Raw genomic sequence first — 21,210 nt, 5'->3', positions numbered from 1 at the left:
TCGCTGCCTCGGGGTAATCCTTGATGCTGATCTCTCCTTCAAATCACATATCCAAGCCCTTTCCACTTCCTGCCGACTTCAACTCAAAAATATTTCACGAATCCGTTCATTCCTCAACCAAGAATCTGAAGTCCATGCCCTCATCATCTCTCGCCTTGACTACTGCAACCTCCTGCTCTGTGGCCTCCCCTCGAACACTCTCGCACCCCTCCAATCTATTCTAAACTCTGCTGCCCGACTAATCCACCTGTCCCCCCGCTATTCCCCTGCCTCTCCCCTCTGTCAATCCCTTCACTGGCTCCCCATTGCCCAGAGACTCCAGTACAAAACCCTAACCATGACATACAAAGCCATCCACAACCTGTCTCCTCCATACATCTGTGACCTCGTCTCCCGGTACTTACCTACACGCAACCTCCGATCCTCACAAGATCTCCTTCTCTACTCCCCTCTTATCTCCTCTTCCCACAATCGCATACAAGATTTCTCTCGCGTATCACCCCTACTCTGGAACCCTCTACCACAACACATCAGACTCTCGCCTACCATCGAAATCTTCAAAAAGAACCTGAAGACCCACCTCTTCCGACAAGCCTACAACCTGCAGTAACCACCGATCAACCAAACCGCTGCATGACCAGCTCTATCCTCACCTACTGTATTCACTGTATCACAGCAGTTAGCTGGTATTATGCCCACAGCAGCATTACTACAAATCAGCATCTGTTGTTGACAATAGCTGTACAGCTTGAGTTTCTCCTCGCCAGCTAATTGTCAGATCCCTTGATCATGCAGTTATTCTGTTACAACCTGAATCTCCTGGTCCATGTGTGGTGAGGGCTTGAACCTGAAACTGCAACGACAGTCCCTGAACCTGAAACCTCATCGACAGTACCTGAGCCTGAAGCTGCACATGCGGTACTGGGAGCCTGACACCGATCTCTCCGATACCCGAGCCTGAAGTCTGTTCCAGTATCCGAATCCAGCCCTGTCTGTGCCTCCGTGTCAGTATCAGTTCTATCTAATGACCCAAAACATGTGTTGTCTGAACAGAGTGGAAATCCAGGTCTGCCTGTGACTCCGTGTCAGTATCCATTCTGTCCAATGATCCAGAGCCCATGTTGTCTGAACAGTGTCCGAGTCCTGTCCACCAGTTACTCTGAGCCCGTGTCCATGTCCTATCCTGACTTCTGGGGTCAGCAGCTGCATCACCAGGACTGCCTAGGAGTGGTACCTGGCGGCTACCTTCAGCTCAAGTCTAACTCCCCCATCAGGAGCTCTAGCGAACACTAGGTAGCCGCTTAGCTACACCCCTCCTAGGGAAGCCCATGGCACAGTGGGTCCCCGATCCACGCATGTGCGTGACAAAATCTAACCAATTTTTTGTGTAAATCAAGTTTATTGAATTGCACGTAAATAACACAGTTGTAATCAGATGTTTAAATGCAGTTATAGGCACATACAGGATTGTGAGATTGATACAAAAATGGATAGCTGTATACTAAAGATTTCAATACTCAAACATTGATCAACAAATCATTAAGGTTGTAACTTCATGAGCAAATTACCTCTGTCAGAGGTCTAATAGTTTGAAAAGATTGCTTATGATGTATACATCACAGGCTCTCACTATTCAGCCAACGACTAGCTCCAGGTGGGGCCAAGCCGCTGGATAAAAGCAAGAGTGCCTAGGCTCATCCGAGCACTCAATGTCAGTTATGGAATCTGCATGAGGCCAGGCCAAGCGAAGAGAAAGTAGAAAATATAGGTGGAAAGAAAAGGAAGAGAATAAGAGAAGAGAGATAAGAAGAAGAAGAGAGAGAAGAAAGAGAAGAGAAAAAAAAAAAAAGGGAGGGGGGGTGGGTGAGGTAGGGTAGGAAGAATCTGGTCTTCAGTCCCAACTAAATCGAGACTATTATACTTTTATGTTAACGTACGGTTGTTAATGTATTATTTACTGTCTAGGGGAGTTATGATTATGGGTCGGAAGGGGACCAATAGGATCAATCAGTGTAGCCAAGTGTTCAGTTCCTCAGATTCTCTAAAAGCAATCCAGGGAGACCAGGTATTAAACACTTTGTCTGCAGTTCTAGTATCCTGGCCAACCAATTGCTCCATCCTGTAAATGCGGTTTAGTTCAACCACAAAATCAGCACGTGAGGGGGATATTGACTGTTTCCAGAAACGAGGGATCACGTTACGTGCGGCTGTTAGGAAATGTCGTAATAAACCTTTCTTGAATTTGGCGATTGAAAGGTCACATACAGACAACAGGCCAGTTCCATGGTGGGTTGGACTCTATGGAGAGATAATTTGTTATAAAGTGCAAAGATGCCCACCCAGAAGTCGTGAATAGGCGGGCAGGACCACCAGATGTGAGGGTAGGTACCTCTGTCGTTCCAGCACCTCCAGCAAGTGTCGGGGGTGGTGGGAAACATAAGGTGAATACTAGACGGACATCTGTACCATCTGGCCAGGAGTTTATAGCTTCTTTCTTGGTAATCTGAGCAAAGTGAAGATCTGATCTAACCAATTTTTTATCAATTCTGCCAACAACAAAATGTTGGATGATCAAAATAACTAACATCTAAAGTCTCCTGATTCTGAATGAAAAGATCAGAAAGTTTGGACTCTTTCTTGTCTGAAGGTTAGTTTTTACCTAAAAAAAACTGCAACCAAAAGTGTCTGGCCTCTGCTTTTCTGCCTCCATACAAATAGCTTGCCCATTTCCTCATAAATTCATTGGCAGGTTATTTGCAGATGGACACAGAATATATGCTTCCATTGGGTGATGAACCAAGGTTTAGCAGCAATGATTATTTCACAAAGTTTGTCGGGAAATCTGACAATTTGATATAATGGTCCATCAAAACTGGATGCAAAGCGTTGGGTCCTAAGCTTGTTTCCCAGTTCCATGTGCCATGGAGATATACCACCTTTGCTTTGGATATCTAGGCTACAGTTGTTAATGAAACAGGGGGATGGAATTCCCTGAAAAAAAGGTAAACCTGCTAGATATAGAAGAAATAAATTTTGGTCTAACAAGGAAAAGTACAGGTCACGCTCTACTGCCGTGCTACTAATTACAATCAGTCTAGTAAGAAAGAAATCTAGTAGACGTTCCTAACAGTGGTGTCATAGGGTACAATGACAGCAGGGTCTCTATATCCTGAGGGGCTACTCAGACATATAAAGAGAAGTATTTAAGTTATATGATGTTTCTAGATCATGTGTCCTCTCCAACTAAAACATTGTATCACCCAGCATAAGACCACAGTGGCAGCTATGTTGGGACTTAGTTAAATATGTTGATGTCTCAGAGGTTCAGGTTCTATTTTACGCAAGTAACATCCTTCATTATTATTACAGGCAGGTACATGTAAAGAAATGTGTAACGTGGACATGACCTACAAGTTTTCAACAAGCTGTGTACGAAGCAGTTTGAGAATATGCTGGACATGTATATACGTGCCTTCCATCGATGGACGTTTGGAGGATCTCCATACTTCTACCTCTGATATAAGTCTGAGATATATCCCATTATTTGATGTACGTTTGGAGGATCTCCATACTTCTACCTCTGATATAAGTCTGAGATATATCGCATTATTTAGGCATATAGTGAATTACGTCACTAATACTGTATGCTTTTATTGTGAAAAAAAGCTACCACATAGAATACAATTTTTACCATATACCATGTCATACATTCACATACGCCAAAGATAGTGCCAAAATGACCCAAAACATGTGTTATCTGTATAGAGTGCAAATCCAGGTCTGGCTGTGACTCTGTGTCAGTATCTATTCTGTCCAATGATCCAGAACCCATTTTGTCTGAACAGTGTTCGAGTCCTCTACACCAGTTACTTTGAGCCCGTGCCCATGTCCTATCCTGACTCCTGGGGTCAGAAGCTGCAGCACCAGGACTGCCTAGGAGTGGTACCTGGCGGCTACCTTCAGCTCAAGTCTAACTCCCCCATCAGGAGCTCTAGTGAAGCCGCTCCTAGGTAAGCCTGTGGCACATTGGGTCCACGGTCCACACATGTGCGTGACAAAATCTAACCAATTTTTAATAAATTCTGCCTCTACCTCTGATATAAGTCTGAGATATAACCCATTATTTGATGTACTTTTGGAGGATCTCCATACTTCTACCTCTGATATAAATCTGAGATATATCCTATTATTTGATGTACGTTTGGAGGATCTCCATACTTCTTACCTCTGATATAAGTCTGAGATATATCCTATTATTTAGACATATAGTGAATTATGTCACTAATACTGTATGCTTTTATTGTGGAAAAAATACATACCACATAGAATACAATTTTTACCATATACCATGTCATACATTCACATATGCCAAAGATAGTGCCAAAAAGAGGTGTGAACAGGCCCTTACCCTCTGTAACTCGCCTGTTTCCTTCCTCCTTTCTCCATAACATACAGCGATTTTGAGGTTGGTAGTCTTTGCCTAGGATTATTTTAGGATTATGCCTATGTCACCTATCCCCATTCTACGGTTGCTGTAGGTGCCTCACTATCATGCAGTATGTCTCCATTTGCAAGGTCTAGCTTTGCCTTTCTATACATATTATTGTGCTTCCACAGGTCTCTTCACTGTGTAGGTGAATAATTGCTGAGTTACTGCTGGCTGCCTCCCTCACTTCTCTATAGCAATAGATCTTGGCCGCATTCCCTTTTCTAGCTCCACATAAACATCAGAGATCTGCTATTTCTCCAAAGCAAACGGGAACATGAAACATTTTATTCCTGCGCTGCTGAAATCAGATTTACCACCAAATCGTTTCCGTTACATTATAGATGCGGTAGTGTAATCACTTAGACTATTAGCGTCCTTCCATCATTAAAAGTAATTACATTAAGGAGATGCAATTCCTTAAGGCAACATTCTTTCTCAATGCGTTTTTCCAAGCCTCCCGAGCTTGTCTGTATGTGCAGAGAATGCTGCAGGTCTACGTCACATTCAGCAGTCAGCTGCAGAATTTAGCTGCTGTCAGCTTCTTGTATGTAAAGCACCAGCACTGCATTCAGTGATTGAATGTAGGACAGGTTTGGTATTTTCACTACAACTCATGTCATTGACTATGCCATTTACTAATGATCTGCTGCAGAGGCAATTAGCAAATATCACAGAACCAGTGCCATATTAATTTGTTGGGTAACTTGTTCACATAGTGCTGCTTTCAGCTGTTTTAGATCAAAAACAAACAAAAAAATAGGTTTGCTCTTTAAGGCCCCCATACACATTAGATTAAAGGCCGGTATTGGTAAGATGCGCCAAGAGTCTAATGTCCATGGAGGCCTTAAAGGGCGCCTCTTTCCTGACAGATGATGTGGAGGAGAGAAAAATTGACACATTGAAATTACAATGGATGATCTTTTTGTTCTTCCTGGAGAAAATCCTCTGCCAGAGGAGTCTGGCAGTGGCTTTCTGAAGAGAAAACAAGAGCTCCTGGCCAAACTGGACATTTCCATGTATATAGGGGTCAGGAGAGATAGCTATCGGCCGAGGGATTATTTGGCAGAAAACTATCTAATGTACTGTATGATGTGGTGGGACTATCCTCTACCTGCCTCCTGACATACATGCCCATGATGGAGATCACCTGCTAGAGGACATCTGTAATCGACAGCAGTGCTCCTGCTCTGTTGGTAGAGATCAGAGAAAAGTTATATTTTTTCCCTCAAACCCATCTACACCTTGATCAATGCTGATCTCAGTGCCATCAAAGGTGGAGGCCAAGTAATGAACAATCCTACAGAAGTGAGATGAAATAAGTTGTCACAATTTCCCATAACTGCCTTCAGTCTGAATTTCTGAGACTCTTACAAGTAAAAGAGTCTCAGTTTCCCAGAGAAAGATGATTGCTTGTACAGCAATTCTCTAACACACTGCAGTTTATAAAATTAACATCATGAAGTAAAAAATAAATGGAAAGGAAAGAACTCCCCTTAGAAATAGTCAGTAGTACAGTAAAGCTGTTGTCGGTCAGTGAGCGTCTGACTATAGTTTGCCATACAGTCAGATGTATTAGTAGTCAGATGGGAGGGGCAAAGCAAGAGATAAAATCATGACTCAGGACAAACACACTGAGAAATTGGGGTTTCCTTTTTGCCAGGAGCAGATCTGGGTAGTGTGGGAGCTATTGCAAGGGTTTCAGCAAGGGTATTGTAATTGCAACAGGGTGATCTAAGGATCAGACATCAACTCTCCCGACCGTCGTCCCATACAGTTTACCCAGTGGACATCCACTTACTGATGACAGTTACTATATGTTCGGTGAGACTGAACTTTTTTCATTGAGCGATGCTGAACACATGTACCTAACTAAAATCAATATTATTATTATTTATATAGCACCATTATTTCCATGGTGCTGTACATGAGAAAGGGGTTACATACAGGGTTATAGATATCGTTTACAGTACACACATTTACAATGACAGACTGGTACAGAGGGGAGAGGACCCTGTCCTTGCGGACTTACATTCTACAGGATGCTATAAACAGGGACTGCTTGGATAGGATATACTATGCTATTCCCAGACCTCTCCACCGAACAGGTTGAAAAAGTCCTGAGGCATGCCTTATCCTATTCTAATAATATAAATTAAAACTCATATTGTATCAAAATTCTCATTTCCCCTGCAAACTTTCTTTTCAGGAGAGAAGAGTTGAGAACTATGTAGTATCCCCATTAATCTTAATGTTATTGGATTTTTTGGTGATGTACCCAATTAATTTAAAATGAAAACACTCCAGATTATTTTTACTTGTACCCATATTTATGTTATGAGCCAATACATAACTGGAACAAAACTACTTTGGCAAACTGGAGGGCAACTTACCACCCAGCCTTAACTTTTCATAATGGAAGCTAATAAAACTGTGCTAAAATTAACTAAAAAAATTCCTAGGTACTAATATATTAAAAACACATTGTGTGCGTTGCTGGATACTCACTCAGATGCTTCAATACTATGGACCGTCATTAAGGAGGCAGATACATAATCTTTTTGGTGCATACATGGCTGGATCTAAAACACAAAAATACAATGAAAGCGTCAATACAACTTTTTTAACTTTATAAAGTCCGGGTCTGAACTCTACAGTTCAAAGTAAGCTGATGATCATCTCCAACAAGTCAGATACTTTAGTGAAGTATTGTAGATGCTTCTCTTTTGAATGACCCTCATGCCAGCGCCTTTTTACTATACAATACCCCTCCTCCCCGGATCCCTCCCCAAATAAACAAACAGAACACCATCTGGATTGAATTGGCCAAATCGGCCTTTATTATAACAAACATTACAATACTAAATAATTTGAAGGTGAGGAGGTTCTTGGAGCTCCAAAACCTAACAGAAAACAACATAATAATAAACCATTCAGCATTACCCCAAGCCGCAACCATGAGCTCAGGGGCACCCCACCATAAAGAGTCCCAAAATCAACTTGGAAATTAACCAAATTCCAAATATAATGGGAAGGTTACCATCTACCAGACATGCAACCACCCCATCACAATTTTGTCACCAACTCCAAGAACTCCCTCTCCAACACCACAGCAAGTATTAGTTGACCCCTTATAAAGTGAGTCACCCCACCAAAAGATGCCCCCGCTTCTTGAATCCTGAAAGCCCATAAATCAATCCCAATGACATTTAACTGTACACCATTATTCCGCCATACATACATTCTCTTCACCGGACTTCTTACACCTCACTACAACCACTCCATTCCTTGCCAAAAAAATCCCACTACCATGTTCACTTCTATTCTAGTCATATTGATCCTATGCAGAGACCGGGCAGCATGTCAATTTTTTCTAGGCACAATATCCGACCACACTATCTTCATATTTGGAAAAGACGCTCATAGGCGCAAAAATCATGGCAGATGTCTCTGATCAAATCTCTACAAAGCCGAATCCATAGATCATTTCCCCCTTCCCCCACATGTAATACCAGCACATCAGGGTTACGATCTAAATGCGTAAAATGGTGAAACTCTAGTAATACCTGCCGCCATTTCATGTCTCGAAATCCAAGCCACCTATGACCTTGCTCCTGGAAAAACCTAAGTTCGCACATCAGTCCTTAACGCACCTCAATAAACAAAAGAGTGCCCCAAGATCCACACTAGCCTGTGCTTCCCCTGTGGGGAAAAAAGAGGAGAAGGGGGAGGGACGAAAGAGGGGGGGATAAAAAACTGTCCGCATCCAACCCCACAGATTCCAAGCATCTCCTAAAAACTGTTGTGAACAAATAGAGTGACAGAAAAGAATCATCCCTTGTGTTTCAACAATTCGCCTGCATGGTCTACCCCTAGACCAAAATATTTTAAACATTCCACTGGACGCATCAAAGACCCTATCAATTCCACCAAAATAACCTTTTTCCTTTTCCTGTCCTGACTGAACCGTTTTGGAACAATGCACCCAGAATTCAACAGAATCACCTACAGCCACTGCATCCTTTCCTAATACTGTAGACACCAATTCCAGTTCCTCCAAAAGCTTGAAGGAAACGGGCATACGAGTATCCTAATGAGACCCTTCCTAAAACCCTTCAATACCTGACTCACCAAAAAATTCTTTGTGATGGCCATTAAACCCCTAAACTTAAAGCCATAAAAGTTAACTTTTGAAACTGACCACCTTTACGCTGCCACGTGACTGAACCAACAGAACAATGGACCTACAAGGTTCTCTTCTGATCCTGTCTCAACAAATGCCTCCAGGCTTCTCACTTCTTCCACCCTGCTTCACATGCTACACATGTACTGTGTGCTAGGGACACTCGAATGCCAACTTCCAGAGCTCTGGAACATATTCATCCTTCCTGATCTTATCCTTCACCTTCTTCTTTAAATGGGATCCGAGAGGACCCTCAAAACATACATAAAGCAACCATTTTGTCTTATCATCCAGCTCTATCCTATTCCCCTCCTTATCTTTTTCTGTCTGCACTGAGACCAAAACCCCCTGCAAAGTACGGTTTCACCCTCTACCCGACTAACTGCTTGACTTGAGGACTCAGGCCCGGACACCCAGATAGGAATGGGGACCCTATTAACCTGCTACTTGCCTGATCCATTCTCTCTAGCAACTCAAAAAAACACCCCCTAATAAATTTTCAATACTTGCCCTTTTGGACTCAAAAGTACACAGGCTAGGCCCAATAAAGGAAAAACTAAGTGAAAAATCTGGGGCCTGGCTAAAACCCACCCATGGGGAAGCTAAACTAGGAGAGGATGCAAAAACATGGAATCACACCCACCAGACGATCTCCTGCCAGCTGATCAGGAATTGCATCTTCAGAAGCTTGCCAAAGACACCCTGGCAAGCTGCCGTGCTCAAACCCAGCATCACAATCAGGGAGCACACCAAAGTTTTGGGTGACATTCCAGGACCTTCCCGGCCTACGATCTCCTCCCAATGACATCCTCACCCCAGGACCATGGGGCACCTCTGATGCAGTCTCTCCTGAAGAACACCCACCAAAATGACCGCCACCATTTTGTCAAAGACCTGGAGCATAGAGGCAGCAGGCCCATTCATACAATATGACTGACTCCAGGACTGCTTACCATCGCAGACCCTGACTGTCTGGATGGGTTTCTCCCCAGCCGCAACCTGCAGCTCGGCTCAGGAGGAGGCAGGTTCTGATGAGGAGGGTCCCTGGAGGGGCTCCTGCGGCACCGCTGGGGCCTAGGAGCCACATCAGGTGATAGGAGTTCTGGCAGCCTAGACCTGCGTAAGTGCGACGGACCAGTATCACAGCAGCCTCAACTCCAGCAGGTGAACCACCCAGGATCTCCTGGATCCATGGCCGGACCGATGCTCCATCCACACCTCTGGCAGAAGCTCCAGGAGTTTTTCCATCATCACCATGGTGAAGGTCCGGTCCACAGAAGGTGATGAGGGCAGCGGTGCCTTTTTCCTAGGTGCCTATGAGCCGATTTTCAGCCTACACCCACCTCTACCTATATAAAGGTCTGCTCTTAGCCACCACCCCTTTTTCCACTCCTTAAACTTTTGACACCACCAAGCACTCGTGCTTAACCCTTTAAATCTCTTAACCTGTGCTTTCCCTACAAAGCTGAGCCATGGTTCCACTGGGGCTTAGTTTGTCCTATAACTTTTACTTCTCAGTACCTTCCTACACTATGTAACAAGAGTCATTAATTTACACCTTGACTGGGACATACTTTTGCAATTGGGTTGAGTTCGGGTGATTGTGGAGGCCATGTCATCTGATGCAGCACTCCATCCCTCTCCTTCATGGTCACATAGCCCATAGCCTGGAAAAATGTTTTTGATCATGGTCCAATTAAAGCACAAATGATGAAATTATGGTCCTACAAAGTGAAAGCCAAGAATGTCGGTTATTGCAAATTCTTTGGTGGCCATACTAATTGTGCCTTGAATTTGCAATAAATCACAGTATCACTAACAAAGCACCTTCATGTTTCAAGGTCAGCACCACACATGTCAAAACCAACAGCTCATCTTTTCTGCATCTTGGAAAGAAAAAGTAGTTTCTACCAAAAATTTCAAATTAGGACTCATCAGACCACAATATAGATTTCTTGGTACAAATAAGTTTCAGTAGTATCTTCTGTACAGTAATTTGCCAATAAAGGCCTGCTTCTCGCTGTCTTTTCTGAACAGTTGATATTGAGATGTGTCTGCTACTTGATGTTGTCATGCATCTGGGGTCAAACCTTTGAGCCGGTCTTTTGTGTTTAGCTTCTCTGTCCACTGAGCCATGGCACATACACCTTTTCTCCAGGTGATTAGTTGCCGTTATCCTGGCTTCAGTCTTTTTAGAGTACCAGGTGTTTTTATTTTCTCATTTGTCTGCCCTATCACCTTTCGTGTGCGGCTATATATACTTTCCCCCTGCTGATATTTCCTGCTGATGATAGTCTCATTTGGAGTTCAGTCATACTGATTTGGGCTTACAAAAACTGATATATAATACTGATTAAATACTGAATGTGTGAATGTGGCCTAACACAAATTCTGGTTTGTTTCACATATTTTTTTATTCCTTGTTTTTTTATTCCTTGTTTCCTTATGTGCTTATTATGCTTTTGCTGCCTTCAGTCTGAATGTGCAATATGTACATTCAAATAAGAACAAGAAAAAATATTAAATTAATGAGTGTGTCTAAACTTTTTAGCCAGTACATACAGCTCTGGCAAAATTTAAGAGACCATCACATCAAAACCCTGTCATGGGCAGCCCAATCTCCAGACCTGAACCCCATTGAAAACCTCTGGAATGTAATCAAGATGATGATGGATAGTCACAAGCCATCAAACAAAGAAGAACTGCTTACATTTTTGTGCCAGAAGCAGTGTGAAAGGCTGGTGGAAAGCATTCCAAGATGCGAGAAAGCTGTGATAAAAAATCATGGTTATTCCACAAAATATTGATTTCTGAACTCTTCCTGAGTTAAAACATTAGTATTGTTTTTTCTAAATGATTATGAACTTGTTTTCTTTGCATTATTTGAGGTCTGAAAGCACTGGGGTTTTTTTTAATTTTGACCATTTCTCCTTTTCAGAAAAAAAAAATAAATTTATTGCTTGAAAATTCGGAGACATGTTGACAGAAGTTTGTAGACTAAAAGAACTATTTACATTTTACTCAAAAATATACCAATGAAGAGAAAACTCAGACAAACTGAACATTTTCCAGTGGTCTCTTAATTTTTACCAGAGTTGTATATTACACAAAATTCCATTTAAACTGTTTATTGGATATTTTGCGCTCTGAGAGATAATGTCATCCACAAGTTTACTGATACAATTTTATGCTACCTGAGTGATTAATCGCTATTTTTATTCATGTGCAAATGGTGCTTAAATGCTCTGGGTGTCTGACAAGACACTGAGCTGTCAGTCAAGCCAAAGAAGGTGAGGAATAAAGCCAAGAGGACACAGGTTTGGGAAGTGCTTTCACATATCCAGAGCACTTTTGCAGATGAAATTAAATGAATTGAAGACATTATTTTTCTGAGAACAACATTATCGTATAAATAGTTGGGGGGATGGATGAGAATGTATCGTTCTAACAAATTCCCCTTTAAAAAAAACCCAAAACATTGTAATGATATAAGGCTCTCAAATGCAATTGTAAACTTATAAACAACGCCTTTCAGAATATGGGGGAAACATTAAGCATATTAATACACAACAGATCTGACTATATCAGATGAGTTAGTTTTAGCATATAAGAATGCTTTTTTCATACGAGGCTGATGTTCGTTTTGAAACATTTTTTAGCCTAGTCATACACGCCACCCACCCACTTATGACACCTTTTGTGACATTTTTAATAAGTCTCAAGACCTAAATGTATCTAAAAACATCTAACAAAAACATCTAACAAAGAAAAACATCTAACAAAGAAAAACTTGCCACTTTTGATAAACAAAATGGCACAAGAATATACAAAATACTGCAAAACACTCCAAAAAATGGGGGTGAAAGAAATAATAACAAGAGCCCTTGCTCACTCTTTAGTTGAACTAATAAACATATTACTTTAGTGTCAGGATTATACAGCCAGTCTGGTATTGATTTTCAAAGTAAGTACACCAACCTCATAGGGTGCAATATACGGTAGCTTTCAAACCGTTTATGCAAACTGTACTGAAGAATCTGGTGGCAGAAAATATTTTTAAAGTCGCAATATACTGGGCCCAATCCTCTCTCTCAGTACACAGATGAACGTATTCATCTTTCCGTTTGCTTCTTGTTTACCTAAAAGTATGTAAAAATGCCTGTGCATCGTCAAAAGTGCAGTCTGCTGTGCAGCAGGCATAACTATCTGTTATCACTTTGTCTGCATGCACTGACTTCGTGGTCACGGAAACATTTTTTGTGAAGCATATATATATTTATACTAGATGGTGGCCTGATTCTAACGCATCGGGTATTCTAGAATATGTATGTACGTATGTACGTCGCGCTTAGCACAGCCACCTAGTATATAGAACAGCCATATAGTATATAACACAGCCACGTAGTATATAGCACAGCCCACGTAGTATATAGCACAGCCCACATAGTATATAGCACAGCCACGTAATATATTGCACAGCCGACGCAGTATATAACACAGCCCACGCAGTATATAGCACAGCCACGTAGTATATAGCACAGCCACTTAGTATATAGCAGCCATAGTATATAGCAGCTAGTATATAGCACAGCCCACGTAACACACACAGCCACGTAGTATATAGCAGAGCCATGTAATGTATAAGAGCCACGTAGAATATAGCAGCCACGTAATATATAGCACAGCCCACGTAATATATAACCAGCCCACGTAGTATATAACACAGCCCATGCAGTATATAATACAGCCCACATAGTATGTAGCAGCCACACAGTATATAACACAGCCCACGCATTATATAACACAGCCCACGTAGTATGTAGCAGCCACGCAGTATATAACACAGCCCACGTAGTGTATAACACAGCCCACGTAGTATATAACACAGCCCACGTAGTATGTAGCAGCCACACAGTATATAACACAGCCCACGTAGTATATAACACAGCCCACGTAGTATATAACACAGCCCACGTAGTATATAGCAGTGTGGGCACCATATCCCTGTTTAAAAAAAATAAAAATAAAAAATAGTTATATACTCCAGATGCGCACGATGCTGCCGCCACCTTCCGTTCCTTCGAGACCGCAAAGTCATCTGGGTAATTTCACAATGCATCACTGGGAACGGAAGCTGGCAGCAGCATCGTGCGCATCGGTGGACGCCGGAAGGTGAGAATAGCACAATTTTTTTTAATTATTATTATTTTTAACATTATATATTTTTACTATTGACGCTGCATAGGCAGCCTCAATAGTAAAAAGTTGGTCCGGGATGGGGCGACACACTGGTGCTGACTGTATGGGAGTAGGGAGGGGTCACTGACTTGATGAGAGTAGGGAGGGGCCAATTCTCGGCCGGACTAAGCCTGTCGCTGATTGGTCGCGGCTGGCCGCGACCAATCAGCGACGCAGGATTTCCGTTACAAACAGACGGAAGTACCCCTTAGACAATTATATAGTAGATTAGCCTTAATGGTGTAATTAAGTGATACAGTGCAAATGTATATATCTAGAATGAAATGTGACAATAATAATGTAATGAAGTGTCACTTGTAATGACATCTCTAAAGTAAGATGTGTGGACTACAGTAAAATAATTACTACAGACGAACAATGATCGCTGTGCTACAGCTAGAATTTCTTTTATCTAGCGGACTAAGTGCTTGGAAGGAATGCACATGCCAAGAAACATCATATAAATCCCCTAGAACATAGCAAATACATGTGCAGCACAGACGTAACCTGTTGTTACACTCTCCTGCCTGTGTGAATAGCCATAAAAGTGCACTAGACAGCAGGTACACAGTAGAAGACAGGCCAGCATCAGAAAAAAAAGCATAGAGCTCAGGGACTGATGGACACGAGCATCCTATACGCCATGATGTTCTGCAGCCAGCGAGAGCAGCCTAAGCCTCCTGGCAGGGGAGAAAGCTTTGCTATTCCAAAACTCTGCAGGGATTTCTAATAAGTGAAATACTTTTAGAATATAAGTATTTTCATCTCTTAACCCCTTCTGTACTCCTGAAATCTTTAATTATAACAGTATTGTTATTTCATATCCCATGTTTAGGATAAATCCTATTACTTGAGCAAAAAGAATAAATTAAAGTTTGCCCAAGAACGTGAGAGACGGGATCCAGAAAATTATAGGATTCATGCCATGTTAAATCTCTGTACGCTATAAAAATGATAAAGAGCCTTAAAGGGGTTGTCCGGTCAAAACCGATAAGTCTGTACATAGTTACATTATTAAGGTTGAAGGAAGACTTTATGTCCACCTAGTTCAACCCATAGCCTAACCTAACATGCCCTAACATGTTGATCCAGAGGAAGGCAAAAAAAACCCATGTGGCAAAGAGTAAGCTCCACATTGGGGAAAAAAATTCCTTCCCGTCTCCACATACGGCAATCAGACTAGTTCCCTGGATCAACGCCCTATCAAGGAATCTAGTGTAAATACCCTGTAACATTATACTTTTCCAGAAAGGCATCCAGTCCCCTCTTAAATTTAAGTAATGAATCACTCATTACAACATCATACGGCAGAGAGTTCCATAGTCTCACTGCTCTTACAGTAAAGAATCCGCATCTGTTATTATGCTTTAGGCTATGTGCACACGCTGCGGATTAGGCCTAGGAATTTCTGGTGCGGATTCTGCCTCTCCTGGCAGAAAACGCACCTGCGGATTTATCGCGTTTTTTGTGCGGTTCCGCAGCGTTTTTTGTGCGTTTTTGCTGCGGTTTTCTACCCCTGTGGTTTTCTATAATGGAGTGGGTACAAAAACACTGCAGATTCACAAAAAAGAAGTGACATGCTACTTCTTTTAAACCGCAGCGTTTCCGCAGCGGATTTTCCGCAAAGTGTGCACAGCATTTCTTTTTCTCATTGATTTACATTGTACTGTAAATCAATTGCGGATCTGCAGCGTTTCTGCACCTCAAAAAACGCTGCAGATCCGCAGAGAATCCGCAACGTGTGCACATACCCTAAACCTTCTTTCCTCCAGACGTAGAGGATGCCCCCTTGTCCCCGTCTCAGGTCTATGATTAAAAAGATCATCAGAAAGGTCTTTGTACTGTCCCCTCATATATTTATACGTTAAAATAAGATCACCCCTTAGTCTTCGTTTTTCCAAACTAAATAGCCCCAAGTGTAATAACCTATCTTGGTATTGCAGACCCCCCAGTCCTCTAATAACCTTGGTCGCTCTTCTCTGCACCCGCTCCAGTTCAGCTATGTCTTTCTTATACACCGGAGACCAGAACTGTGCACAGTATTCTAAGTGTGGTCGCACTAGTGACTTGTATAGAGGTAAAATGGTGTTCTCCTCATGAGCATCTATGCCTCTTTTAATACATCCCATTATTTTATTTGCCTTTGTAGCAGCTGCCTGACACTGGCCACTGAATATGAGTTTGTCATCCACCCATACTTATGAATCCCCCCAGTGCAAGCACACTGGTTTCCGACCCCGGAACGGAGGGTATGTATAATTGCAAATCTGAAAATCCCCGCAGAGCACAGTGTATGCAGACTTATCGTGCAGAGTGACTACAGACTTATTGGTTTTGACTGGACAACCCCTTTATTTTAGGACTCTGCTGACCTCTTAGGCCTCCAATTTCCTACATATGCTAGGATATTTTCTATCAGTATTATTGCTAGTGGGATAATATTACAAAGCCATACAGAAGCAATAAACAGATGCGCAGAAGCTACGTACACTACTGATAAAGCAATGTTATTACTACACAGTGTATGAACATCCTTACCGATGAGAGTGGTAAGACGGCAATAACCGACATTGTAGGGAGCATCCCAGGTCATACTTTAGGTAATTGGCCATGACATGCACACAGGCTGTACAGAGGTGCACAGAGAGGAGAGAACAGCCGGATAACATCGAAAAACATTAATTCATACAGAATCCAAGGCGTATATGGCCCTACAGAACGGTAAGGGCTGTGTATTATGGCCTAATACAAGTTTAAGGTACTCATTAGATCATATATAGTCAATTCGCCTAATCTGATTAACCCCTTCATGACCTTGGGATTTTCCGTTTTTCCGTGTTCGTCTTTCGCTCCCCTCCTTCCAAGAGCCATAACTTTTTTATTTTTCCTTCAATATGGCCATGTAAGGGCTTATTTTTTGCAGGACAAATTTTACATTTGAATGACATCATTGGTTTTACCATGTCGTGTACTAGAAAACGGGAAAAAAATTCCACGTGCCGTGAAATTGCAAAAAAGTGCAATCCCACACTTGTTTTTTGTTTGGCTATTTTGCTAGATTCACTAAATGCTAAAACTGAGCTGTCATTATGATTCTCCAGGTCATTACAAGTTCATAGACACCAAACATGCCTAGGTTCATTTTTGTCTAAATGGTGAAAAAAAATTCCAAACTTTGCTAAAAAAAAAAATTGCGCCATTTTCTGATACCCGTAGCATCTCCATTTTCTGGGGTCGGTTGAGGGCTTATTTTTTGTGTACCAAGCTGACGTTTTTAATGATACCATTTTGGTGCAGATACGTTCTTTTGATCGCCTGTTATTGCATTTTAATGCAATGTCGCGGCAACCAAAAAAAACGTAATTCTGGCATTTCTAATTTTTTTTCTCCGTACGCCGTTCAGCGATCAGGTTAATCCTTTTTTTTATTGATAGATCGGGCGATTCTGAACTCGGCGATACCAAATATGTGTATATTTGATTTTTTTATTGTTTTATTTTGAATGGGGCGAAAGGGGGGTGATTTAAACTTTTTTATTTTTTTTTATTTTTTTCACTTTTGCCATGCTTCAATAGCCTCCATGGGAGGCTAGAAGCTGGCACAACTGGATCGGCTCAGCTACATAGGAGCGATCATCAGATCGCTCCTATATAGCTGAATTACAGGCTTGCTATGAGCGCCGACCACAGGGTGGCGCTCACAGCAAGCTGGCATCAACAACCATAGAGGTCTCAAGGAGACCTCAGGTTGTCATGCCGATGCATTGCTGACCCCCGATCATGTGACGCGGTTGTCGGCGATGTGCTCATTTCTGGCCCAATGGCCGGAAGCGGTAGTTAAATGCTGCTATCAGCGTTTGACAGCGGCATTTAACTAGTTAATAGCGGTGGGTGGATCGCAATTCCACCTGTTGCTATTGTGGGCACATGTCAGCTGTTCAAAACAACTGACATGCCCCGGCTTTGATGCTGGCTCACCGCCGGAGCCCACATCAAAGCAGGGGATCTGACCTCGGACGTACTATCCCGCATGAGGTCAGAAAGGGGTTAAAAAAATGTAAAAAAGTTAAATAAAAGCTTTAATAAAGTAAAAGAATGGAAAGGTTTGGCTCATGCTGGATTGCAAGTCCACTTAATGGACAGTTTCTTATACCCAGAGGGGCAATTTACATATAGTGGTTATGATGCCGATATCACTACAGTCGGTTATAGATATTTTAGTGGTAAAGAATTTATAATTAGTGGAGAAAGGTTAACCTTGATCAACATTTGTCTTTTTTGAACCTATGTAACTATGTAAGATCACTGGGATGTAGAAGGTGACTGTGTGAGAATTTAACATCTACCAGTTGACTGGCGTAAAAGCTTTAGCAGAATTTTTTGTGCAATGGGAAGTTGAGCAAAAATGTTGTGACTTTTGGTGTTTTCATACCAGTTTGAATCAGCTCAGCCAAAATAAGCGAAGCTAGGGAGGAGCAGGACAAGGGCGTGACTAAGTCAACCAGTCAAATTTTTCAGAAGTGATGGCGTTGTGTACTCTAGAAATTTAACTCCAGGACTAGAATAGCATTTCTGGTGTGGAGCATGGCACTCTGAAGAGGCGCTGAATTCATTAAGTGGTGTGCACTTTGTAATGAATTTGGCCCCTTCTACTCCAGACAGATAGGCTATAGCGCCAGCCAGACTATAGCGTGTAACTGTTTTGATCTCACAAATTTTGATACTGGAAAGAGTAAAGCTGAAGCTGTAGATGTAAATATTGAATTTTAGCATGGAAGCAATTATTTAGGTTTTCAGGGATTAAACACTTAAGACAAGAACCACGGGACTGAAACAATGCTGGTGGTAGTAACCATTCAGTGGATGTTGGAGTTGTAATCACTGATGTGTCCATACATCTTAGAGAGCTGTTGGCCTACACAAATGACAAATTCATCTGATTTCAATGGATAAAGTAAAGTCGGCCACTTGATGGCTGTTTGATGATTCTTTTGCCGAATGTTCAGCCAACAGTCACCTCAGCCATCTTTCCCAGACACAGGAGCGCTCGCTTGGCTGAGCGCTCCTGTGTTCTGAATGAGAAAGTTGCCAACATACATGTCTGCTGGCAGCTTAACTCCGGGAGAAAAAGAGATCATTAGTTTAAAATTGAATATGCCGAATCGACATCTCACCTGAAAGTTTGTCTGGCACATTAGATTGTCCGCCAAACCCATCGATATCACCAAGCGTTCACGTGTTTTCAACGGAAAGAGAGGTGGAAACCACTACCAGACACCACTTACAGCGGCTGACCTTTCCTGAAAACTTAAACTAATTTGGGTGTTTAAGTTCCTACATACCGATCCTTTTCTCCACTGATGTCATATTTTGGGTGAGAGTCAATAGGCCCCTATTTACATTAGAAGGTCAACTGGTCACACCAAAATTAGCAGCTTTGGCTGCCTTTGATGTAATATGTGGGGGTCTTTAGACTTGTGGCAGTAAAAATACAAGTGACAGTATAATGACAGTCATAACAATGTACAGAAATGGGTAAATGACAGTGCAACAGAGTATTAAAGGGGTCGCATTTTCTAATTTTTTTGGCTCAATCTCGAGCCATGGCGACTTGATGGATGAACGATCTGTAGGAAGTATGATCTTGTGCAAGCCTGGATAGGTCCACCAGGGTCTTCTCCACTGTTATCTTGCTAGTATCAAGTCATCCGGTTGCTGGTCTTCCTCTTCACCTTGTTTCTTCTATTCTAAACTTTCATTGCGTTTATATACTAGCAGAAGTTCAGAATGTTGGTCCTCAACACTTTGCTGTACCACACTAATGAAAATAAGTTAACTTTATGTGTATTTCACGTGATGGTTGTGAAACAGACATAAACAGTGCAAAGTTATTGTTGGGTTATTCACCCCTGACACCACCATGAGTTCCAGCGGACAGCCGAATAACAAAGAAACTAAGCAGAAATGATTCTGATGTAATTGAGCAGTAAGCTCCCGGTGGCACATGGCCCCATCATGACGCGACGGTTCACACAAGCAGCACCACTGTGACATTCTTCTTTATATCAGTAAAACTCTGAAAAGATTCTAAATTAGGAATATCTCCGGCTGTCGCTGCCAAACTGCGATGCATTATTAATACCAGAGCTGTAATAGCAGTTTATGGAGAATTACTTAACACAAATCTAGCTAAGTATACAGCATTCTTGTAGCAGCTCTATCTCACCAGAGTCAAGAATAATTAACCCTGACTTATAAATAACAGACTAGTAGCGCTCTCCCAAAAGTATAATGACCCAGACATAGAAGTATACAGCATTCTATGAAAAGAAAACATATCATTTATAGGATTATATAATTTCATCCCGATATACTTTCCCAATCAAAGAAAGCATTAGTTCTAGAAGCTCAAACCATCAACAAATATCAATTACTTCTGCACAGTTCACCATTACGCAGTGTTCATCAAAGTCAACATAATCCAATCCATTAGCATACATTATATAATAAACCCTAACATAACATAAACATCGATGCAATATATGAGGATACAGCTTTCTCTAGCGACGTAATAAATTCTATATGTTGCTTATATTTCATATAATACAACCCCACATCAGGAATATAATGTAACCTACACACAGAAATGCATAAGTCCACTGCAATATATAAACCTCATCCTACATCATCCTATTACCCCTATCTGGTAAAAATATAGTCTTGTGCTATCGCAAACACAAAAGCATCATACAAAAGTATACAACATCCGACCAACCCAAATCACGAGTGTGCAGCAGTCTACAAGACATTCTATGGAACAAAACCCAAAATAGCGCAGTATTTTAGGAAATCTGATAGGACATCACAGGAGCAGGATACACAGGGGCACCCAGAGCCCAATAATAGAGAGGTGTCCCATCCTGAGGATGCAGAAAAAGTATCAGAAAGGTATTCACTTACCGTAATGTAGCTTAGACAGTCAAACACTGACTGTCACTTGGCTACTATTACTGCCTGAAGCAAAGGAAAGCATTGCAGGCTTCTGTTGCTACCAGTCTGCACTGTATGTGACAGGGCAGGAAGGAGACTGTCAGAGGTGTATGAGAAGGGGCTGTGTGACGTGAAAAGAAATGGGGTATGCTCCTCCTCTAGCAGCACAAGGAAGTGGACAGTCTGCCGTGTGCCAAAATTTCGCTGAAAACAGAAAAATGAAATGAGGTCTGCAGCGCACTGAGATGATAACATGTTCTCACTTCTTTATTTATACTGGAGGCTTTATACTAACTGTGCACTCAGCTTCGGAC

The 21,210-nt window shown here is 41.9% G+C and overlaps 1 protein-coding gene across 1 annotated transcript in view; it reads right to left on the bottom strand.

Moving 5' to 3' along the window:
- GCNT4 (glucosaminyl (N-acetyl) transferase 4) overlaps positions 1 to 20,978 on the bottom strand; it is a 44,657-nt gene extending 23,679 nt beyond the window's left edge. The window contains exons 1-2 of the mRNA XM_077287460.1: positions 20,867 to 20,978; positions 6,995 to 7,068 (exon numbers count right to left, since the gene is read on the bottom strand). Coding sequence (XP_077143575.1) covers positions 6,995 to 7,056 — 62 coding nt within the window. The 5' untranslated portion in view covers positions 7,057 to 7,068; positions 20,867 to 20,978. The remainder of the gene's footprint in view (positions 1 to 6,994; positions 7,069 to 20,866) is intronic.
- Between the last annotated feature and the right edge of the window lie 232 nt (positions 20,979 to 21,210).

Source organism: Ranitomeya variabilis, chromosome 1, assembly GCF_051348905.1.
Source record: "Ranitomeya variabilis isolate aRanVar5 chromosome 1, aRanVar5.hap1, whole genome shotgun sequence".
In the NCBI taxonomy this organism is placed as follows: domain Eukaryota; kingdom Metazoa; phylum Chordata; class Amphibia; order Anura; family Dendrobatidae; genus Ranitomeya; species Ranitomeya variabilis.
The sequence above is the reverse complement of the archived record's forward strand: the minus strand, read 5'-3'. Positions and strand labels throughout refer to the sequence as shown.